The following is a 24,481-nucleotide window of genomic DNA, read 5'->3' on the forward strand; positions in this document are numbered from 1 at the left end:
TTAATCACATACTATTATAGTAGATGTTCATTATTTAGAGGCAAATCTGATTAAAGTCACGCAAAAAGTAGGTGCTAGATGCTTCGTATGTTTGGAGGAGATAATGAAATTATTTTAAACAATTTGGTTAATGATTAACACGAACCATATAATATTTTTCAACCTATTTTGACTTCTAATTCAAGTAAAAAATAATGAATTTTGATTACTTTAATATGCATGTGCAATTGCACAACAATTAATAATATTTGGTATTTAAATTAGGGAGGGGCCGCGCGAACGCGTACCCCCGCTACCGCAAATTATGACGTCCACTCTCCCGCTTTGGGGAGATGGTAGAACGCTCGCCTCCCAAGTGCAATGGAGGCCGCTGCCCTAAGCCACGGATCTTCTTGATCACCGGTCGACCCCGTCCAGGTAAGTATGTTTTTTGGGTGGTCACGAGTCTTCTTTTCTACACCTCTTGCCTCCCTCGCCCACCTATTGTAGTCGATGTGGGACTAAAAGCATACCGATCATTGCGTTTCTTTCGGGTTATGTTTCGGACTCACCGCACACTCTCTTAGCTACGATCACAAATCTGACACAGAGACGACTGATGATGATGATACGGTAATGACATTTTCATGAAATTGGTTGATTGGGAACCGGTTACCTTACGGGAGGCATCCAAGTCTGGAGTTTTAACTGCATGATGATTTTGTACTAATCCAATCCATAGAAGTCACGTTGCAAGAAGGTGATAGATGTTTCGTATGTTTCGAGGAGACAATGATATTATTTTATTCAATTTAGCTAAAGATTACCACGAACCTTATAATATTTGGCATTTAGATTGGGGAGGGGCCGCGCGAACGCGTACCCCCGCTACCACAAATTATGACGTCCACTCTCCCGCTTCGGGGAGATGGTAGAGCAGAGCGCCTCCCAAGTGCAATGAAGGCCGCTGCCCTAAGCCACGGATCTTCTTGATCACCCGTCGACCCCGTCCAGGTAAGTATGGTCTTTCGTTGGCCACGAGTCTTCTTTTCTAAACCTCTTGCCTCCCCTGCCCACCTATTGCAGTCAATGTGGGACTAAAAGCACATCGATCGTTGCTGATGATACGGTAATGACATTTTCATGAAATTGGTTGATTGGGAACCAACCTTTCGGGAAGCATCCAAGTCTGGAGTTTTGACTGCATGATGCTTTTGTACAAATCCAATCCATAAAAGTCACGTTGCAAGAAGGTGCTAGATGCTTCGTATGTTTCGAGGAGACAATGATATTATTTTAAACAATTTAGCTAATGATTAACACGAACCTTATAATATTTTTCAATCTATTTTGGCTATTACTTCAAATAAAAAATGATGGATTTTGATTAATTTAATATGCATGTATAATTGCATAACAACGAAGAATATTTGGCATTTAGATTGGGGAGGGGCCGCGCGAACGCGTACCCCCGCTACCACAAATTATGACGTCCACTCTCCCACTTTGGGGAGATGGTAGAGCAGCGCGCCTCCCATGTGCAATGGAGACCGCTACCCTAAGCCACGAGCCTTTTTGATCGCCCGTAAACCCCGTCCAGGTAAGTATGTTCCAACGTCGGGCACAGGTCTCCTTTTAAACTCGTTTCACTCTCCCAACCACACTGTTCTCTACATGTGGGACTAAATAACAGAGAGAAACGGACTTTGTTCATCACCTTTTCACTACACCCACGCCCACAGCAGCACAATCTCCTGTAACGAGATGAAGCCACTAAAGAACAAATACAGTACATCAGGAGAGCTTTCTGCTGCTTGGGGAGAGATGTCGCTTTATATCTGTGACCTCAATTAATTTGTAGAGTGAGACTGATGATGACACGGTAATGCCGTCTTCATCAGAAATGGAACCGAAGGCCTCTAAAGCCTGGAGTTTAAGTGCCTGGTATTTTTGTGCAAATCTAATCCACAGAGCAACCTCAACCTTCTTCAACAGTGGTTATTGGAGGGCTATTAGGGTGCGCTATACGTAGTTGATTACTAACTGTTCGAAAAGCTCGACAGGCAAACTTGCTGTAGTAAAATAAGCATAAAAAGGAAGAATTAATCATATGCATACCTTGCACTAATTTTTGTATTATACAGCAAACACAAACAAATATGTAGGTGCAATTGATCTCGATCAAATTGCCAGTCAATAAAACAACGTTGAAACTCCAAGCCTCGTCATTTCATGAAACATCATTTGAGGATTACTTCAATCGTGATTCAGTCCAAACTAGTGATTCGTCAGCAACATTTAACTCTATTTTACATTATAATTAGAAATCTTCGTTGTGCTTTATATTTAAAGATGATGCGTAACATGGAAGCTGCCAAGAAAAGAACAGGACACCGGCGATTGAAGAGCATAAAGAATTGAGAGAATGATGCTGATCCACTCGTTGCCAACACACACCAGCAAATTAACGAAATGTGTAAAAGCTGATGATGCTGATTAGAATGGCTTTAAACACTAGCGTACAAGCTTCAAAAGGGTAAAACAAGATGAACGAGAAGTTATAAATATGTAATCTTCTCTGCAACAAAGGAATGAAGTTTTGACAACTATCCTTGCCACTTATTAATCTAATGAAAGCACCACTCCCAGAAAGCGACGAGCGGCAAAGTCACTGCTTGATTTGAGTTTGATATATATCTCACCAAATAGGTAACTTGGACGACAGCCAAAGTCAAGAAATTGTACTTACAACAATCTTCATCCTTTATATATTGTTGTCAATTCGACCAAGGCTTAAAATTGACAAAAGCTGGTCAATTTTACTCTGCTGTTACTCTTTCACTGACTGTAGAGCCAAAAGATGGTCCACCCTTGCGATACGATATCAGGTACTCTACAGGGTAGCCTTTCAGTTTGTGAGGAACAATACCTAGATCCTTGAATGTCAAAGCTGTAAGACAACAAGATGGTCATGTATGAGAATGATGGCAGTTATGGCTTTAATGTTAATAATATTAATATTACCATTATCTGATACTACAGTGTCCACAGTGAAAGAGTTGATCTGATCCAGATTGAATATGTCTGGGTTGGGTAAAGGGAATGGCACTTTCTTTAACAACAATTCTCGAGGAGTTGCAATTGCCTGTAACCAGTGAAAACATGTCAGACAAAAAAATACATACCTGCAAGCATAAAGTTGTGATTGGGGCAGCTGGATAGGCTGATGTGCTGAGAATTGCAGAAGTGATAATGTATCAAGTCAAGTTACTGTGTCGATTTGTATCTACCTAGCAAGGGCTTTACTAATATGATATTTTGACTCCTAACAAGCTTACCATTCATGAATTTATGCACCTGATAATACATTTTGTTGCCTTAAAGACCAATTAACGTAGCTAGATAGTACCTCCATTTATGATCTCTAAACTTGTCCCATGTGTATTTAGTATATTTAAACGCCCATGTTGTTCTATTTAGTTAATATCAGTAGTAGTAGCAGGCAGATGTTAGATTCAGTTGGAGTTGAATTTCATAGATACACGTAGAAAAGAGAAAATGACAAGCTATAACAAAAAAGGTCCAATAAATTGTACTTGCAATTTGAGCAATCAATCAAACAGTTGGTGTTTACTGGCAGCCAGAATGTCAGCTCTGTTTGCCTGATTGTTGTGTCACCATGAAAAGAAAGGCAAGAAAGAAGAAAAAGTTCATGCAGCTAAATCTTGATCCAAAACAAAAATATTGTCTCCATCTCTTCTCCATCTTAGAGAGGTCCAGTGAGTTCTGGCAAGCACAATGAATAATGCCGGCAGCCATCTCTGCAGTATAGTACTAAGTAGGGCACTGCATGCAGTGAATTAAGGGTCTAGGACTCAGAAAATATAGAAGTCCCTGACCTCTTCCGATAACCTAGACTGGGTATTACTGAGCAGGATTGATTCACCATCTGGTTCAGCCTTAATGCATTGCCCAGAAGTACACAACTGTTCCACATCCCAAAGCTTTGATCGAAAGAAAAGCATTAGCCGAAACTTTAAGTTTCAGCCAATACTTTAATCTCTGGTAGCAATGGCATCAACTGTTTACAGCCTCGCACAACCAATGGAAGTACCTTTAGCATATTGATCACATAGGCAATTAAGGATGAATTTCAGGAAAATATCTGTTGATGTTCTACTTGTTGAAAATAAACGGCTGATAAAGGATTGGATACTTCCACTTCCAGGTAACTTTGTTAAGTGTTGGAAACGGCAACCACAGTTGCTGGTTTGCAAATTTACATACTTCCAAAAAGTTTCCCTCATCCACTTTAATCCCTTGATCCCACCACACAGTAGGTGTAATGACCATCCATGTCACTCTCATGTTGGTCTGCACGTATTGTCTATACATTCTAGGTCATTGTCACCCACAATTTCAGAAGCTACATTCTTTGGTCTGTGCATTATCGGCCTAGATTGACACGCTGTTGTGCAATTAGATATTCAGAGATGGCATTCAATTGATTATCTAAATACATAAAAGCTTCATTATAGTCATTAAATCCCAAGGGATCCAGACAGGTTTTGACATCCCATGTCTATACTCAAAAACCTTTAAGACCACTGAATATTTCACTAAGAACACTAGTGTGACTCTGGTGGTCAGCAGCTAACTATATTCTAATTATTTGTAACTTATAAAGAGCAGAAGAAAGCAAAATTTCTGTGATAGAAGGTTCACATCTATGAGAAACAACTCCACAATGGAAGACTATAGCTCTTAATGTAATGTGTTTCACAAGATTATATGATTCATATGATGGAAGAATAATAATTTTAAAAAAGCTCCCTAAGCCTCAGCTGGCTTTGATATTATGTAATTATAGCAACCCATACTCCACGGAGTACTCCAAATCTTGGTATATGCTCTAGTCCTTTACCAGATACTACTTGCTATGGAAAATCACTAGTCACCAAATGATACTCTTGCTATCAATTAAGTGGTCTTATTGGGACCAAAAGAAGAAAACTTAAGACCTCCATGTGTAACCTATTACCAAAACATTGCCTAAATGCATTGAGACCAAAGCAGATACCTTATATGAAGATTTGCTCATTTGGTTGTTCTGACAAATCAAGACATGTTAATAACAGTTCTCTTAAAGATGAGGTCAAAAAGTTTCTAAAACAAGGAACGCATCAACATTAGTGTTTTCATACCTTTGCAATAGGGAAAGGAATTTTCACATATCGTGGCCATTCCCGTATCATGTCATACATCAGTTCTGCCTGCAATCACTCCAATCTTAGTATTAACTATTAATTCGATTGTAGTTCATTCAAACGAAGTAACAGAATTATGGGGGAATGAATTTCAAACAGGTATTTTTGAATTTTCTTTTATAGTATGTCACATTGAAAGGCTATAACATCTTTTCAATACATCTAAAAATATTAAAAACTTATGCAGAATACTGACCAGTTGATGTAGAGTATAAACCTCTGGTCCACCAAGCTCATAAACCTTTCCCATGCTACTACCATCATCTTTCAAGGAAGCCATAATTGCAGCAGCCACATCAATAACGTAAACTGGTTGAATCCTGCAGACATTGATTACCTGATGTAATTCACAGGCATAATGAAGTTTGCATTTGTTATGGGAAAAAATTTATAATTCATGACAATAGCTATCTCCATAAAAAATTTAGTTGAAATAAGATATGTAAAATACTTTGTAGATCCATCTCCAATGAGTGGAAGAAAGCTCCATTTTTTGGCAAATTGTGCCCATCTATTCAAAATCCTATCTTCTGTACCAATCATAATTCCAGGCTTCATAATTGTGGCCTGAAAATAAAACATAACTTTATTAGTTCAAAATGAAGTATGATGCGATCCAATGAATAATGAGAGTTGCCTTCTCTCCTTCCACTGAAAAAATTAGGAACCTCAACACAGATTAGAGATAAACTTTCAATACCATTTTTCATGGCATAAGATTGAAATAATAAACTAATCATCATCTACAACAGAACAAGAATTAAAACCATGTGAAGAATGCACAACTGTCCATATTAATTAGTCTTCTTCTTTAATTACAATTGAGCCACATCAAAAATTCCAAAACTTTAGCTCGTATGAAGAAAAACACATCAGTACAAGAAAACTATCCCAAAATAATTTAAAATGCTAAATAAATTTCAGGTTTCCTTATAAGACAGAACATAGTTAAGCTAGTTTGCCAACTCTTATAGCTGAACTAGTTGACAGATCGAAACATTACGACCTTGAAAAGAACCTTTAGAATTTCATGCAATTTCTGATATACTTGTCAAAGAAACATTCCTACCTTGATCAAATAAAGAACATCACATCCAATAGCTAAAAGCTAAACATGAATCTGTCTCAAATAACACAACAATCATAAATAAAAATTTTAAATGAAAAATAAAGGAAGATGCCAAGCATCGGGACCCTGGTTGCACAGGCTCCCAAATGCCAAATCATGCTGACAAATGCCAGTTGCACTGACACATAGCCTGGCCAATATTTGATTTATATCAGCTGGTGCAAGAGGCATAAATGGATCACACCAGAAACACAGCAAAACAGCCCCAAGTCGTAAAACAACAATCCTTATAAGATAACATTCCATATTATATCATTCTAAGTGTGATATTAAAAACTAATATATGCTTTGTCATGACAACAAGAGTACTCAGTCAAGAAAAACGAAGTTTTGCACTTAACATCACTTTAGTTGTTTTCAGAAGAAAAAAAAAATTAATAAACATAAAACTAGATAGGAAGGGACAAAAGTATCAGGCCATACATCCAACAAGAAATCATAAATTTATCAAAATTGAAGAAAGGAACACAAATAGCCAATAAGCTTAGTGCAAGTTATAAACCATTAAAAAAAATCACAAAAAATTTCAACAGTCTGGAATCTGTAATTTATGCCCATCAACCAAATTCTTAAAGTATTCTATGTATCCAGAAGTTGCATGCTTATCAGACTCTTCAGTGGTTTTAATATCAAACAATATAACAATCATATTTTGTATCGAAGATATCCTAGAAAGCTAGTTTCTAATATTTGGTCATATGATTTGTACACATAATCAAGTATATACAGACAAATCACACAAGATCCATACCCATCCTATCCTAGTTCATAGCCAAAATCTTAGATTGAGTGTTTTGGCATTATCAGGCACAATAATGTCCCTACAACAGGAAGCAGCCCATAACAAACTAAAGAAAAACAAGACGACCAAAGGTAGACAATGCAAGGAAAACCATTTAATGTTGCATCTGAGACTTCATGTTTGTATGATCACACATTTCTATTAACTATTAAAACTAACTGAAGACATAGTATGATTATTACCTCTGGGAACTGTCTAAGGACAGCCTCCTCTGCGGCAGCCTTTGCCCTCAACATTCTGGAAGGAGATGAAGAAGATGCCCCTAAGCAAGAAACTTGTACGAATCTCATTATACCTCCATGTTCTTTAGCAATCTGCACAAGAAAAAAAATTCAGTCCACGACAAACTTAAGTAGCATCTTATTTTTATATTGCAATTACGATTTACCACAAAGAAGCAATGTCAAAAATGGTAGACTAAGCATATTATAAAACATAATCATACAACTCATGTTCGAAACACAAAGAAGAGCAACAAGAATATTGAACTTAGAGAGAACATAGTGGTGCGGGTAAACCTCAGAAGCCAATAAACATACATACATGGAAACATCTGATAAGTGTCACAAAGCATCTGAGAAGTACCAATTTATCTGTCAAACACAACATGGACAAAACAATCACTTTGAAGTGTCTGTGCTTCATAACTTATTTATGAATTCTATTTTATAGGTTGGAAGAGATTAAATCACTAGGAATCAAAGTTCAAAAATGAGATTTTCGAAAAAAATTGGTGTTAAAACGAGACCACAGTAGCATGGAGTTCAATAATAATTAGCCTATGGTTTGCATCAATTTTTTCATTGCTGGATTTCTTTTTTTAGTGTTGTTGGCAATCCCATGTTGCCACTGGCCGGTACCCACTCAGAATTTTGATCAAAACTCATCTAACCACCACCAAACTCCAAAACATGTTCCATCCCTGAGTGACCTTATCCCGATGAAATCATAGCCAAATAAACCCTTGAATGACCCCTGAAGAGGATCAACAAGATTTATCTAGCAGTTAGTCAGTTATTCCTTTAAGTCATTTACTTAATTCCACCCAAACCCATTTACAAAGATCCTAAAACCTGCAAGATAAACACCCACTGTCCTATAATAACTCATTTAGAATGAGTACAGACCCTTAAAACCAAATCCTACATACAAGAGTACCACATCAGTTCAGCAATCTTAAGACATGAGAAATCCTTGCGTTTTCTGATCTTTTGAGACAAATTTAGGCCGATACACTACCATGGTTCAACAAACCCGTAACAAGAAACCACTCACTAACTTGTTTAATGTCACACTGGAAACAAAATTTCCAATTTAGCCAACGCATCAATCATCCTGGCCGATTGCAACCTATGTTCTCCATTGTGGCAAATATTTCTTGAATGTGAACTTCTATGATGATAAGCATGCCTTTCAAGATTTTCATTAGTAGAATAACACCCATGACCCCTTTGATTAGTACCACATCCCTAATTAAGACTTTCCTACACCAACATCATAATTATGAATCAAGCAAAATGTCGGCTGATTGAAGTTCAAAATGATATGGGAATCAAAGAGCCACCTAGTTTGATGACTGTAGAATTTCAGTACATAGAATCGTGAGAGTCTTCCTAGAATTACACACACTGCCCAGCCTTATAACAGCACAACCCAACATAGTCACAAGTGCTAACACAGCATATGATGGTGTCCGCAGATCTCATCCATTCTCAAGGGGAAAAGAAAAAGGAAACCCTAGACAGAGTATCATTTAAGAAAATAAGAAATGTCATTAGCAACGGCTATAGTCTAATGCTCTTGGTCCTAGCAGTTGGCAACAAACACAAGCTGTAACCAAGATGAGTCCAAACTGAGGCCTCAGGGAAGGGATTTGAGCATCAACCAACATATGAAGAAGGGAACATATATCTAACATCAACAAACCAAAGAAATTAACTAGATTTGATATAATCTGGTTTACTTTTACTAAAAATCGGTTAGGACTAGTTGCAAACTACCTTTAACAAACTGATTTAGCTCTGTAAGATTCCCTTTGATAATACTGAAGTATAGAAGTTAGCATACCATCTAAAAATTGATCCTAAATGTTCTTCGGTGTCATTAATCGTAATTTAAACTTAACATAACAAAATGAAAATTGTTAATCAGTTGTCAGCCACCCAAATGATCTAGATCATCTCTTCCCAATTTCACAAGGTAGACCAATCACCAAAGGCCATTTGCATAGAAAAAACCACGCTAAAGCCTGAAATGGTCGAGAATACATTGCTATAATTGATAAAAAAATCTTTCCAAAAACATACCACTGCAAGTTGTTCAGCCATGGCATGGTTCACTTCTTCAAAACTGTAGTTTCGAGTCTCGTACTCTCTTCCTGTCACATCAAATGACCACTATGATTGCTTAATTTTTAAACCTCCAACATGATCTTAACACCACAGAAAGCACAAGTTATACTAACCAATTAGATTGAAGACCACATTTGACTTTGCCATTACAGCTTTAATTGAATTTTCATCTCTTGGATTGTACTTCATAGGGACAATCTGGGGAGCGAAATGAAACAATCCAGAAATAAGATCTTGAGCAAATAATTATGTTAAGTAGAAAGCAAATTTTATGATAATCTAATTGAAAGCTCTCATACCTGACCAAGGTCGCCCATCAATTTGAGGTGCCGGTGAGAATCCTCAGATCCCCGAAAAGGAACCAGCACTTGTGAGCCCATTTTAGCTGCACATGGAAGAAGAAAACATATCTCATGATAGGCACTAATGAAGGGTTCTTATTGGTCTCCACCTCTGAAGGTGACAGTAATGGCCCAAAAATCTTAAAGACTCCTAGAAAACCTATAGTCAAGATGCATAATAGTCTTAACCACAATAATCAGCCATTTCCCTAATAAGAATTTTAATGATGTTTTGTTATATTGATCATCTTTAACCATTAGTCATATCACGTTGAGACATTACACGGTCCAGCAAATGAAAAGAAAACCAAAATGATGTACCATCAAAAGAAGAGAGAGAAAATCAAGTCAGAACTCACCAAGCTGGCTGACAACATAACGGCCAAGAAATCCAGTAGCTCCAAACACAGTAGCAACAATTCCACTGCCATGATGGCCAATCAAATTAGATCATGAAACAACAACTGAATAGACATTACAAGACAGCAAACTATCCAGAGTAAAATTCCAGTACAACTTGCACTCCAGAAGAACAATGTTGCAGACTTCAAAGGATATTTTTGGCCTTATCAATCATAAACATCATAAAAACTCAATCAGGTAACTTCATTAACAAACGCAACAATTACAAATCAGCAACGTTATCCGGATCACCATAATTATCATGAAATGAAGCAAATTTAGGTCAATCCACTTCATAAACTACCGGAAAAACAATCACTAGATGATAAACCAAAATCGTTCTACACCGCATGAGATTGAACACGAAAGCGCATGATTTACCTGACAGAAGATCGTCCACCGGTTCCCTTGCGGATGAGATGGCCCGTTCCCTTCACAGCAACCGTAGATCCATAACGAGGGCGATCGACTCCACATTCTACGCCCACAAATCTTTCAGTAAATGATACCAATTTTTACGTTTTTTGACCCCATAAAAAAGAATCAACAATGCAGAGACGATTGAATTAAAGGAGGACGATATCAAGAAAGAAAATCGATGGAGTTTACCAGACGAAGACAAAGGATAGATGGATTTCAAGGTCGAGAGAGCGGGCGATTGCTCTAGGAATCGCCGCCCGGAGCGCCTCCAACCAGCCTGCATCATTTCGAAAAGGTGTCAGGGTTCCCCAAGTCGCTCGCCGGGTACAGCGGCGCCGGTGAAGGCAGATCAAAATAACCCCCAGGTCTGATGGGTTGATGAAAAGGGGAGCGGGTTAATAAACCCCCAAAGTGTTCATGTTTGGAGGCCCAATAAGCGAATGAGAGAATGAAGCCCGGCCCAATACAAACCCCGAATGGATCTCCAATGCCTGATGTTATTTTGTCCGATACCTGTAATGCTAAATATTAGTGACAATTTACCAGAAAAAGCTTATAATATTAAACTTTTACCAGATGATACACATTTATTTAGTTTTTACTAAAAAAATTTAAAAAAAAATTATTAATACCCTTGAATTATGCTATTTCAAGTCACAAATCCACGAGCCGATTCATTTCATTATAAGTGATTCCGATCAAATCACTTTATATCGGGTCGAGTTTAGTGATAATAGATTAGGTTCTACTTTATTGAATCCATCAGCATAACCAAGATATTTTTTTATTAAATCAATTTAAACTTCTTTATAACTACTTGTATGTCATTTTAAGATATTTAGCATTTTTTTTATTTCGTATGATTTTAGGGTGAATACCAAGGTATTTTTTGGTTAAATCGGTGATCGAATGTTACTGGTTAAATTTTCATCAAATCTATTTAAAGTACCTTACAACTACTAGGGTGAGATGCTAATTTATTTTTTATTTTTTATTTTTATATAATTTTAGGATGATTAATTTTTGAAATATGATTTTTTTTGTTGAACACACGATCGAGCATAACTTCTTGAATTTTCATCAAATTTATCCAAACTTTATTGAAACTACTAGGGTAAGATGCTAATACATTTATTATCACTTTTTTTATTTTATATGAATTTATGATGATTAATTTTTGAAATCTAATATTTTTATGTTGAATTTTAATCGAACATAATTTGAGTGTAATTCGAGTTAATTTTCATCCGATCAATTTAAACTTTTATAGAACTACTAGTACTTATTCTAAAATATATAATATTTTTATTTTTATTTCTTTTGAGTTGGACGATAAGTTTTCAAGAATGATATTTTTTTGGTTAAATATGTAATCAAGTATAAATTTAGTTAATTTTTAACAAAATAATCCAAACTTATCTAGAACTACTAGCATATTATTATAAGATATTTTACATAATATTTTTAATTTATGATGGATTAAGGATAATTGTATATATATTATATTTTTTAGGATAACTTGAGTTTCTTAGTTTTATTATATTCAGTGAATTACTGTACGGTATAACGACTAATCTAGTAGAGTATAAGGAGGAGGAGCAGAAAAAAAAAAAGAAAAAAAAAAGGAGGAGATGAAGGCAATTTGGGAATGAGGGTAGCAGGATATAATTTGAAAAAAAAAAAGGATAATCTAGGATTTAAGAGGAATAAATCAAATATTTAAACTTTTATTGAATCGATCCAAGAGTCAATCAATTTTAACAAACATCGATTAATTTTTCTTTATTTTACAAAAAAAAAAATAGTAATAATATGAAAAAAAAAAAAACTCATGGTAAAACCTAAATATATGGTATTAGCAATATTGTTTGGTAATTTTGCATCATTTTGGATTCCATACAAGTAATATGAAATTTTTGGTGTTTAAATATTTATCCAGAAAATTCCCATTAATTTATTTTTAGTGGACTAGGTTCCTTTATTCAGAATTTATCTTTTTTTTTATATAAATTTTAGTTTTACATTTAATTCCATCTAACTAATTTTTTTTCAAAAATTTCTAAATTTATTCAAATCAATCAATCAATCCAAATCAATCCCTCTCCATATCCTCTCTTTTTCTTCGTGACAGTATCTACAACTCCTTAGCTGAAATATGGCATTTCCAAATTTAAAGTTGAGCTCTATATGTTATATTATATGATCATTTATAATTGGATAAGATATATAATATAATTAATTAGATTCTAATGATAAATATTAATCAATAGAAAATAAGTTTATATTATAATAGGATTCCTTAGGGGATATTGAAGGAATTCTCATAATAACTTATCATATATTTTCTGTTCTTGTCATTCAATTCACTGTCATTCATCTCAAACTATGCATGCACATACATGCAAATGAGGTGATCCATGATAAATTATAAAGATAAGTAATCGATGTATTGTCTGACATAAAGTATATTGATGTATCGAAATTCATCATGATCTATATCGAGCATAGAAGAATGCTAGTCCATTTGACATTTGATTAGAATGTCGTTGATTAGAGGAAAGATCTCATCCATTTTGATTAGAATTTACAAATACAATATTACTTAAAAAATTTTGTTTTACAATAATAAGATGGGAGAGATTATGTGATCGAATAAAGATGTTATTATGCGAGCTATTACAAATGCAATAGTAATCAATAAAGATCTCCTTGATTCTCATCGTTTTACTTAATCATGTCATCGAATCCTTTTTTTTGTTTAATAAACTTGCTCCAAAGTCCAAACCATCTTAAACTTTCTTATTAGTACTCCAACATCATACTAACTTTCATTACATTATTTTTTTAATATTTGAGGGATTTTATGACTATTATTTGATGAATTCAATGTATGATATTAATTCAGGGGCAAGTATGATATTTTTGCAATGGATAAGGATAGGCGTGTAAAAAGCCCCAAACGGACTTAACTAAGACGACGTTCCCCTGCATCCTCACAACTCGTCTCAGGCTGGAGGCGTACACCGTGAGGCCCAAAGAGCGAGAGGGGCGAGAGATATCTTCGATGGCGGTGACAAGCGTCCGCAAGAAGAGGCAGCCACCGAAGCAGAGACGAAAGCACTCCTCAACTCCCATTTCACGGGTTTCCCCTTCCTTCCCTCCCGCCTTTTGCCTCCTCCTCTCCTCCTTCTTCACAAGATCCTACCTTTCCCTTTCTACCATCCCTTCTATCTCTTCTTCCCTTTTAAAGCCCTCCGGAGGTAGAGGAAGAGGAGGAGGAGGAGCCCAGTGAGGAGATCCTCGGAATGGAGTCCGGTTCCACCGGGGAGGGGCACATCAAGGGCGTCCCGACGCACGGCGGCCGCTACGTGCAGTACAATGTGTTCGGGAACCTCTTCGAGGTCACCGCCAAGTACGTTCCCCCGCTCCGCTCCATCGGCCGCGGCGCCTGCGGCATCATCTGGTGAGCCAAAAAGTTTCCATCTTTGTAGTTTTCCATCTGTTTCGAATTGCTTTTGGCGGGCACATGCTGGAGAAGCGTCGAGTTCCAATTGGGTTCTTGTGTTTACTTTGTGCTGGATTGAAATTGGAAAAAAAAGAAGAATAGGTAGGGTTCCGAATGATTTATGATGCAGCGGTTTGGAGTTCCGACTTATCATCATGTCTGAGACATCCAAAAAGACCGAGCAGAACTTCTTGTAGCAGAGAGATGGACACTAAACTAGTAGTGGCTTGAGGCGATCTGAAATCTATATCGTCCCATAGGAAAATACTTTTATAAGACAAGAAAGATGACCTTGAGTCTTGAGATGATTGGAATGAAGTTTGCTTAAGGGTTCTCCTTTAGATCACACTTTTATAAGACAACCTATATTATGGGGTATGCTTTTCAATGTCAAACCTTTACTGCAACGTTAATTACATGCCATCTTCATGATCCCGCTAGTGCTCCTTGCTGCTTTTAGTTGACTGATGTTTATAGTGGATCCTGATCCTGAGCTTTATGTTGTCTACTTTAGTTATGCGAGGTCAGCCTGTGGAAGAGGCACTGCACTCTTTTCCCAATTTGTCATATATATATTCAAGAAAACAAAATATAATTTAAGCTTTTAAAATGAAAGTATGAAAGGAAACTCATTTTGCTTGATTTTACCTGAATTGCTCCTATTGAAAATTTGCTATCATTTACCATGGAATATTTGAGCTCGTAGTTGATCTTATGTTGACATGAAATCTGTGATGACCACGAAGACCAGTCTGTTGTCTAATGAGAGACATGCCTGACATGTGCCTTGAGTGGAAGTTAGGGATAATGAGGTACAAGTTTTTCCATTACGACCATGAGCAATGTGCAGTAGGCACATGGTGTTCACAACAAGGCACACAGTTTACACCTTGACTCACTCCGTGTGTATAAGGTTCAATGGCATGCTTGAATAATGTGCCATGTGCTTGATGGAGGAAAAAATATGTGTGATTCTTGGTTTCCAGATTCAGTTTCTTCAATTTTAGGTGATTTATCTAGCATCGCCACTAAATTCACTGCACTTGTATGTTGTTTCTACTTTCTACTAAGCTTTGTTCATTCTTTTGTTCTCTGCTCTTTTGCTCTCATATTCTGTTTTTTCTTTATTCTTCTCTATCACTAGGGCTACTGGCATTGCATTTTGGAATTGATTTTAAGCTTCAAGTATGTTTCTCTCAAGTTCAAAGCCAAAGCAGGGAAATGTTTGGTTGGCTACATTGATTAAAACTGAAAATGTATCAGTTTAATCAACAGCTTGAATTCAGAACTGGATTGATGTATGAGACAAGGACAAGATGTTTACCTTCACACAAATACTTCCATGCTTCTTCCAATTTTTTATCCTTTCCAAACTTTGTTCCTTCTAAAGCCAAATAATATATTTCGTCCTTTGGCCTCTTCTCCTAAGACTTCCAAGATAGACGACATAAAGATGCCGCAGCCTTGAATTTGTAACAGTATTATATGTACAACAAATGAGAAACCTTACCATTGACACCAAGCTTCACCCTCTTAAAAGGACTGTTGGGTACACAAGGCTTTATCAAATGTGGGCACTAGGGAAGGTTAATATATGTGGATTTATTATTGCATGCAAAAATCCATTTCCATAAGTATGTGTACAAAAAACAATTTTATACACATCCAATGTGCATCTCTGGCCAAATCATTTGATTCATTTCCAAAACCCCTGGATGCCCTTGCACACCTCATGCGAATTTATGGACAACTTGGGCACTTATCCTATAGTAATATTTTTAATTTCCCTATGCTTCATTTTTCATTTATACTTTTGTGTTCATAAATTATAATCAAAATAGTAGAATTCTGCTTAATGGTATCTCTACGTCCTGTGATGCATAAAAAATATTTTCTTTTTTTCTTTATTTACTGAGAGTCATTTTTTTATTTAATATGGCCGAAACGAAATCACTGGTTGTGACCCATAATCACAGAAGTGCAAGAATTAATTGTACTTAGGTCATCCTCAAAATGAAACTTGAAACAGAATACAATTAAGGATCTGCTTATTAATGGCCTTTTCTTTTTTTCCTCTTTTTTGTTTTTTTATTGTTTGACTACTGCTTTTTTCCTATCTTGCTGTATGCTGCTATTTCTGGATACCACTTCAACTATTCTGCTTGGCTGTACTGCTGTTGTTGCTGTCAACCCTCTCCCTTTTATTTTGCAGAAGTGCCAAAAAATTTTCAATTCAGTCATCTTCAATATCAAACTTGAAACATAAAAATTAATGTTTATTTGTGGCTTTTTCTTGTTTCTGTATGTTCCATTTCTTTTTCTGTTCTATTTTTTACTACTGTTGCATTTCAAAGTAGCCATATGTTTGGGTGATCTTAATTTTCTTATTTATGCTGCTATATTTTGTTCCACCTCTGCTTGATTTCTCCTTGGCTCTATTGTTACTTCTACACAAAATATCTCATTGTGATACATTTCTGTACTTACACATTACTTGTAGGTTCTAAGAGACTGTAGGGGCTTTTTATGATTTGAGCTTCTAACAACTTGGGGTGTATAGTCGTAATACTGTGATACCAATTGATATTAATAGGGAAAGAGGGTGATACTCTTAATTGTTGCATGTATACACCAAACGTTTGTTAGCCATCTAATGTGAGTGAAATACTACTCTTAATGTGTATATACATGACCAATCAGGCTATAGTTTTGAAGTGGGTAAGATGTTCATCCCATGGGCATGGAAGAAAAAGCATTGTATTGCAGACATAAATGGTACCTTTTTGCAGCATTCTTTTACCTTTTGGCTTTTCCCTAGAAGTGGTACATTGTTTCAAACTTTGTTTGTCTTATTTGCTTTTGAGTGTTTTTTTTACATTGACATACTTTGCATAACCCTTCAACCAAGTTGGAATCAAAATTATAATTCTGAATTAATTTAGATTTTTTTTTTTCATTTTGTCAGCACAGGATAATCCATCTACTTTGCTGAAGACTTTGTTAGCTTAATTCTTCTAATCAATATTTGGTACTTCCAAGACTAAATAGGAGTTATTTCTCCCTTGTCTCTAGTGCTGCAGTGAATTCTCAGACCCATGAAGAGGTTGCAATAAAGAAGATTAGCAATGCATTTGATAACAGAATTGATGCCAAAAGAACCTTAAGGGAAATAAAGCTTCTTCGTCATATGAACCATGAGAATGTAAGTTAAGCATGAAAATGACTTCAACTTTCCTTTAGCTTCTCTGAAGTTGTTTCTAGTTATGCTATGATTCATTAATTTGCATTGTTGTTCCTCATTCATTTTTCCTTGATTTTAGTTTTTCTCTCTGAAGTTGTTTCTAGTTATGCTATGATTCATTAATTTGCATTGTTGTTCCTCATTCATTTTTCCTTAATATCAATTACAAGTTATCTATAAGTAAAACAGGTTTTGTGATGGTTGATGATGGATGGCCCTGTCATAATTGTTGTCCATCATTGAAATGACTTAATTCTGCACTTCAGATAAAACCAGCAGAAATAATTATGGTTTTATTTTATGATGCCCAATCTTTACAACCCAGGAATAATTATGGTCAGATGTTTCTTGGTCTTTCCATCAGGTTGTCTATGGATTTCAGTCATTAATATCAATTACAAGTTATCTATAAGTAAAACAGGTTTTGTGATGGTTGATGATGGATGGCCCTGTCATAATTGTTGTCCATCGTTGAAATGACTTAATTCTGCACTTCAGATAAAACCAGCAGAAATAATTATGGTTTTATTTTATGATGCCCAATCTTTACAACCCAGGAATAATTATGGTCAGATGTTTCTTGGTCTTTCCATCAGGTTGTCTATGGATTTCAGTCATTATCTTTCTTTGCAATTATGGAGCTCCACAATTTTCAGCTTTTAAAAAAATTATCCTTTGTTCAATTCCTAATAAGTTGCCACTAATTATTGTTAACACAAGCTTCAAAATCATACATTTGTAACGCAAGCTCTGTTGGGTAGGTTAATGAAACTTTGTCTCACAAGATTGCATCTAGCTTTCAATGTTAATATTTCAGCTAAAAATTTGGAATGATATCTTAGAATAGAGGGACATAGCAGATAAATCATGAGTTTGGATCAGATTTTTCTGATATAAAAGAAACATCAAAGAAAAGACACTAAGCAAGGGGATGCAGCAATGTGCACTGGCAATTGTGCAGGCCATCTGATATTGTCTGAAAGAAATGCTTGTTTCTCTGATTGCAGAAGCACTGAGATACAAATTATTTAGAGAATCACTGATGTGTAGAAAATGAAGTTTAGCAGGATGTCTGATATGAATGAGGATGAAAAAAGCTTCTTCAACGAATCTGTTGAAGATAACAGACTGAACATGAGACTCTGTAATCATAGACTCTGAAGTCTGTTTGTTTGAAGCTTGTTGCTGTGTTATTGGGTGGGAGCTACTTCTGATTGCCTTTATCTTTGGTAGCTTCTGTTGGTGGATAGAGGGAATTGTAATCCTTGTGTTAGAGTTTTGAGTTCTTTTCCCTTTTTTTTGTATTTTGACTTTGTACTTCATGTAATATTCTTGGTAATAAAAAAATTCAATTACTGAAAAATGATTTAAAACTAAAAAGAAAAAAATGTGGAATTCTTATTGTTTTTATTAGTCATGAAGAATACTTAATCTAGCAGTAGTCATGATGGAAATAGAAAGAGGATATTTTTTTATTCAATATGATATATATAATTTATCTGTTTTCTTGGAGGATATAGTTTAAGAAAGGAAACAATTATGCATAATGTATGGTTATGACAAATCTTGTTCATTTGGTACTATTACTTACTGCTACAGTTTGGTCAGATTAGATTTCTCTTATGCTTTGAATAGTTGCGTTTGATCTGACACTTTTAAAATGAAGTTCAATGTTTCCCAAGAGGATCTTCATCTTTTCAGGACATATGTATTTAATTTTTTTGAGACAGCATAAGTGTTTGACTGATGGAATTGTTATCATTCAGCGTTGCCTTTATAGTTTATACTTTATAGTACTTGCACATTGTGATAACTATTATCCATTACAGGTTATTGCAATAAAGGACATCGTACGCCCTCCAAACAGGGAAAATTTCAATGATGTATACATTGTTTACGAGTTAATGGATACTGATCTTCATCAGATAATACGCTCCAGCAAACCATTGACTGACAACCATTGCCAGGTTTGTTACTAGCAATTTCTGCGGATTGGACCAACTTGAATAAGGAATGAAGTTCTTCATGAGTTTTATATAATATTCTAATTTTTTTCTTATTGTGAATGTCTAAATATCATGTATGGATATCAAGTGAAACATTTCCTTGTCAATATTTTTGAGTGAATCTTATATTTTGATCCTCTAATGGGTTACATATAGTTTTTCTCTGAGCCCTAATGTTTGTGTTTGGACTTTGGATGGACATATTGTTCCAGTTATTAGTCTCCTTCACTTGTAATCTCAATCCATTTTGTCATCGAGTGTTTTTCCCTTGATTTTAATATTTCTCAATTTTTTGTTGTTGTCCATATGTAACTTTTTGGAAAGAAACTATAAACTTTATGTGAAGTGCAAAGCTCAAGAATTTCTAAATTAATTGGATGTCAAAAGAAACTCACATAGAAGGACAAAAAGACAAAAAAAAAGCAACATTAGATGAATTACTAAATAAAAAAATTTCATGGGCTCAATAAGCTTAGTTATTCCAGATTTTCTCATGAATAATATAGTCAAATGGAATATTGATGAAATCATGCAGGATGAAACGAAACTTGCATTGTACCGAAAGTATTACACAAAATGGAGAACTACTTTTTGGAATGTTTATAGCATCAAACAGAGATGGTAATCTCATAATAACTACTATTCGGAATGATTATGGCATATAATATAGAGCTAAATCTCATAATTTATGCTATGAAGTATCAATTGAGTGCATATCTCTGGTAACTTTAAGAATCCAATGATGTGTGTCATCTCTACAGCTTTCCAATGACTTTATTCTTGCATGTAGCAAACTGTTTAAAGGTCAAGGAAAAGACATGGTATTTTGATGCATAATGAGATGACGGGTATCTGTGGAAACATAAGATGTAAACCTCAATGGCTCTCTTGACTGACCCAAACCCATTGACAAAAATATTAATTAATCTACAGATACATTTTACGTTAGATCTGTCTGTGACTTTGGTAGAATTTACATGAACTTTTCTTGAATCTTTGTCCTGTACTGCATTTTGAAAAGTTTTCTAATGCATAGTAGAGTACATGTTTGTTACTGTAATATTAACTGTCAAAATTCAGTTATTGACATGTTCAAGGTTTCTAGCTTGTTAACCTAGAATTCCTTAGCAGTTCTTTTTTCTAGGCTCAAGATGTAACAATGCTTGCTATTCTAAAAATAAATTGCTAATGCAAACTTCAGTTACCAACCATCTATTTAGTTTTCATTAGTAAATAGTTTTGTTCACAATATCAAAGAACCTTAGTTTTCTTACATGTGCTGCATGATAGTCTGATATATCACAAGGATTTTCTTATCTAATAGTATCTTGACTTCCATGACACTCAAATATCCTTGGCAGTTCTTTCTTTATCAATTACTTCGAGGCCTGAAATATGTGCACTCAGCGAATGTCTTGCATCGTGATCTGAAGCCTAGCAATTTGCTTATAAATGCAAATTGTGACCTTAAGATTGGAGATTTTGGATTGGCAAGGACAACTTCTGAGACGGATTTCATGACTGAGTATGTTGTCACACGATGGTACCGAGCACCTGAACTGCTGCTGAACTGTTCAGAGTACACTGCTGCTATTGACATCTGGTCGGTTGGGTGCATATTTGGTGAAATTGTGACTAGAGAACCTTTATTTCCTGGAAAAGACTATGTCCATCAGTTAAGGCTGATAACCGAGGTACACTCGTTGAATGTATTCCATGGTTGAATAAAATTTTTACTTTGAATGTTTGGAGATGATTTACCTTTTCCTATGATACGCTTATTATCAACCAACTTAATATTATTGCAGATAATGGTTTACATAGTGATAAAGGTCATGGTTCTTGTTGGTATTTAACTTTCCTCATATTGTTAGAGTGTTAGTGCACCGTACAACAAAAGTTCTCTCTCTGAGTCAGGACAGTGCCTTGACTCTCTAAGATCAATTTTTTTCTTTGTAATGATTAAGTGGTTGCTAAACATTGACTGTGTATTTTGATTAGTTACAACTAATGAACCATTTACCTCCAATTGCAGTGCTTGTTCATTTTTAGTTTATTTAACAGATATGCCATGACTGTTCCTGTTTGCAGTTTGTGCATATTCATGTACATCAGAAAAACCAGGAAAGTATGCATATGTTTGAATTCTCTTCACGTAAACACGTTAACCGTAGTGACAATTTATTTTCTACTCCAAACTTTCTGATAGAAAGTTTATCATTGTTCACATTTTGGTGGTTGCGTTTTTCTTGAGGCTATCATATGTAGCTAAGGTTATTTAACTCTTGATAACAAGGTCAAAAGCAATTATTAACATCTGAAATGCAACCATCAGGCATATATGCCTTTTTATTCAGTTGGACAAGTGCACTTCTTTGATAGTACCTGAAGTCCATCTTTTGCAACCATATCCGTGGCTGAATGTTTACCAAAGCAGTATACCAATGTCATGTACTTTTATTTATTTGTAACAAGCCTAGTGTGCTTACACGCCCATGGCAGTGTAATTGACTTGTACTGGTCAACACCAGCCAACCAATGGCATACTGTTAAATTCTTGGTCTCTGTTTTTATGAAGAATTTCTCATATTCATAATATCTACATCACTTGGTGTACTCCCTCTGGTAATCTAGCTGCAGTTAAATTCCATTATGGTAGATGTGGTGTAATTGATATTATTGGTGACAAATGCAGAAAAATAATGTGCTTCTGAAAAATCAGTTTAGATTGTGTTTGAAATTCAATCATTTTTAAATACTTAAGCACCTATAGTTGGCGTCTTATGGTCCTGTAGAATTAATTGATAACTTCTTGTAGCCAATAATCTGACATGACATTGAAATTCTTCATCATGAAAGCTAATAGGTTCACCTGATGATTCGAGCCTTGGATTTCTCCGAAGTGACAATGCTCGACGATATGTGAGACAATTCCCTCAATACCCAAAGCAACAGTTGCATGCTAAGTTTCCCACCATGTCCAATGGAGCCATTGATTTGCTAGAGAAAATGCTTGTATTTGATCCAAGCAAGCGAATTACAGGTATGCGGCTGAAGTGATTTTTGATTGAGCTTTAGACTGCTGTCTTCGTTTTCAAGAGAGACTACCATTTCGTGTATGTTCTTGTGGCAGTTGACGAAGCTCTGCACCATCCATACTTAGCGTCGCTTCATGACATTAATGATGAACCTGTTTGCCCAACTCCATTCAGTTTTGATTTTGAACATCCATCAAATACTGAGGAAGATATTAAAGAACTTATTTGGAGAGAATCATTGAAGTTCAATCCAGATCCAGTGCGCTAGGATTTTTCTGTATGTTCTATATTTGCCGTTGGCATTTGTAGTTGGAACCAATCTTTGAAATGAAGCCTGCTAAACCAGTGAAGTCTAATCATTGGGCAACTCGTTGGACTTCTGCAAATTGATTCATGGCTTGAGGAAATATGATAACTTGGACAGCCTGAATCCAAAAAAGTGCTTTAATTGCCTACTCGGAAATGTATTCTTTGAGAAGCTTGTGCTGTTTGCATGGGAGATTATTTCATGTGCTATCTTCCTTTGTCAACTACTTGGAAGCAGTTGTTATTAGATCTTTCTCCCCGAATCTTCTTTGAAAATATAACTGTTTATGTTAAAATATTAGTATGAAACTAATATATGTCTTAGCTTTTGTATTTATCTGTCTTAAAAATCCTTTTTATGTGTTCTATTTGCTTGATCTTTAAGCATTTAAATCTTGTGGATCTTTCAATGGTGATTGCTTTATTACTTTTTCATGCACTGAAAACATTTATCTTCTCCACCATGTTTAAGTTGTCAATATTTGTACTAGATTCATACCATTAATTTTATCTACTTGTTGGAAGCAAGAAAAAAAACCTGGGTCTCACTATTCCAGAACAGATGCTTGGCATAGTGATCAGGCTTTCACCAAATCTATACCACAAATAATCTCTGTGTACTTGTTTTGAAGATTTTCTTTTACTAAAACAAAATTCTCAAGCTTGGAAAGTGCAGTGACAATAGGTTTTGGAGGATTAGCCAGGAATATTTAAGGTTGGTACACATCTCACATTAATTCTAGACAATGTTGGGCCATTCCAACCTGGAATGTCTTCACCAGAGGCCAAAACTTTGGAGTGAGGTAGAATCTAGGATGAACACGAATGGCTTGCAGCACAACCCCAAGTGGTACAGAATGGCATAACCTAACTATGGAATTAATGAGGGTCCATGACCACTTAGATACACAGCATTCATGGCCACAAAGAATGGGGACATGCATGGTGGGGTTGGAGCACATGGCTTTTTTGGCACCATTTCAGCCATCACTAGTACTTGCAGCTTGTGTTTGCCCAGCATTTTAACTCAACCATAAGTTGCTGCATGTGTCGGCCGTGATGGAATCGGGTGAAAAGGTACTGGTGGAGATGGTGATGCTGCAACAGCAGTCCTCCACTCCTTCTCCTTCCTCCTCTCTCCTGTGTTTGGGCTAACAAAGCACAGCACACCATGAAAGGATGAGTTGCCTCCTCTCTTCTTCTACCTCATTCCAAACCAAGTGTGGTTTTAGAACCGCAGTTCTGCAATCCAAACCAAGTGTGGTTTCGGTTCTACAAAATTTCAGATCGGAACCTTTTATTTTATTTTTATTTACGTTTAATCTTATATTTTTATTTTCGAAATCGAATCAGAATCGTCAGCTTCAGTTCCGTTTGCAGGTTTTAGAACCTCTAGAAGTTTGGTTCTAGAATTGTAGAATCGTAGAATCATTGATCGATTTCGATTCTGGTTGTTAGCTTCATGTATGCCCAAGTGAAGCTGTGAAATGGCTAAAGGCCAAGAAAAGAAATGAAAGTGAAGGTGGAGAGGTAGAGAAACAAACCATCACCATGCACTAAGCTTAAAGAAACCAAAATGTACGTATAGGATGGAGAAAAAGGAACATAGACACAATGAAAAGTTGTATGAAACCACAAAGCCTAATCATATCGATCAATATGATGCTAATGTAAATATAAAGTGAATCTCCAAA

General features: G+C 35.7%; 2 protein-coding genes and 3 non-coding genes across 5 annotated transcripts; 1 reads left to right on the forward strand and 4 right to left on the reverse strand.

The window, feature by feature from the left end:
• Positions 1 to 264: 264 nt before the first annotated feature.
• LOC135637410 (U1 spliceosomal RNA) lies at positions 265 to 425 on the reverse strand. Its single transcript, XR_010496262.1, has one exon. It is a non-coding gene; the product is annotated as a U1 spliceosomal RNA (small nuclear RNA).
• A 414-nt stretch (positions 426 to 839) lies between these two features.
• LOC135637407 (U1 spliceosomal RNA) lies at positions 840 to 1,001 on the reverse strand. Its single transcript, XR_010496260.1, has one exon. It is a non-coding gene; the product is annotated as a U1 spliceosomal RNA (small nuclear RNA).
• Positions 1,002 to 1,425: 424 nt separating this feature from the next.
• On the reverse strand, positions 1,426 to 1,587 carry LOC135637404 (U1 spliceosomal RNA). Its single transcript, XR_010496257.1, has one exon. It is a non-coding gene; the product is annotated as a U1 spliceosomal RNA (small nuclear RNA).
• A 1,050-nt stretch (positions 1,588 to 2,637) lies between these two features.
• On the reverse strand, positions 2,638 to 11,064 carry LOC135636883 (NADH dehydrogenase [ubiquinone] 1 alpha subcomplex subunit 9, mitochondrial-like). The gene is made up of 12 exons (XM_065149010.1): positions 10,881 to 11,064; positions 10,653 to 10,749; positions 10,229 to 10,293; positions 9,828 to 9,913; positions 9,642 to 9,726; positions 9,484 to 9,554; positions 7,360 to 7,491; positions 5,698 to 5,813; positions 5,443 to 5,566; positions 5,184 to 5,252; positions 3,004 to 3,124; positions 2,638 to 2,929 (listed from the first exon to the last, which is right to left on the reverse strand). The coding sequence occupies exons 1-12, from the start codon at positions 10,975 to 10,977 to the stop codon at positions 2,799 to 2,801; spliced, it is 1,194 nt and encodes a 397-aa protein (XP_065005082.1). The 5' UTR covers positions 10,978 to 11,064; the 3' UTR covers positions 2,638 to 2,798.
• Positions 11,065 to 13,723: 2,659 nt separating this feature from the next.
• On the forward strand, positions 13,724 to 22,831 carry LOC135636884 (mitogen-activated protein kinase 2-like). Its single transcript, XM_065149011.1, has 7 exons — positions 13,724 to 13,833; positions 13,942 to 14,154; positions 17,269 to 17,398; positions 19,267 to 19,404; positions 20,805 to 21,137; positions 22,303 to 22,486; positions 22,577 to 22,831. Exons 2-7 carry the CDS (start codon positions 13,997 to 13,999, stop codon positions 22,747 to 22,749), a joined length of 1,116 nt encoding a protein of 371 aa, XP_065005083.1. The 5' UTR covers positions 13,724 to 13,833; positions 13,942 to 13,996; the 3' UTR covers positions 22,750 to 22,831.
• The last annotated feature ends 1,650 nt before the right edge of the window (positions 22,832 to 24,481 follow it).

The sequence above is a fragment of the Musa acuminata genome, chromosome BXJ3-4 (assembly GCF_036884655.1).
Source record: "Musa acuminata AAA Group cultivar baxijiao chromosome BXJ3-4, Cavendish_Baxijiao_AAA, whole genome shotgun sequence".
NCBI lineage: Eukaryota > Viridiplantae > Streptophyta > Magnoliopsida > Zingiberales > Musaceae > Musa > Musa acuminata.

Bases quoted from the DNA above. Each gene is read 5' to 3' on its own strand.
- LOC135636884 (XM_065149011.1), top strand. From the start codon at position 13,997: ATGGAGTCCGGTTCCACCGGGGAGGGGCACATCAAGGGCGTCCCGACG. The intron at 17,399-19,266 runs GTAAGTTAAGCA...TATCCATTACAG, and splicing joins GTCATATGAACCATGAGAAT to GTTATTGCAATAAAGGACAT. The intron at 22,487-22,576 runs GTATGCGGCTGA...TTCTTGTGGCAG, and splicing joins TCCAAGCAAGCGAATTACAG to TTGACGAAGCTCTGCACCAT.
- LOC135636883 (XM_065149010.1), bottom strand. From the start codon at position 10,977: ATGATGCAGGCTGGTTGGAGGCGCTCCGGGCGGCGATTCCTAGAGCAA. The intron at 9,727-9,827 runs GTATGAGAGCTT...TTCGCTCCCCAG, and splicing joins TGATGGGCGACCTTGGTCAG to ATTGTCCCTATGAAGTACAA. The intron at 2,930-3,003 runs GTAATATTAATA...GTTGTCTTACAG, and splicing joins CACTGTAGTATCAGATAATG to CTTTGACATTCAAGGATCTA.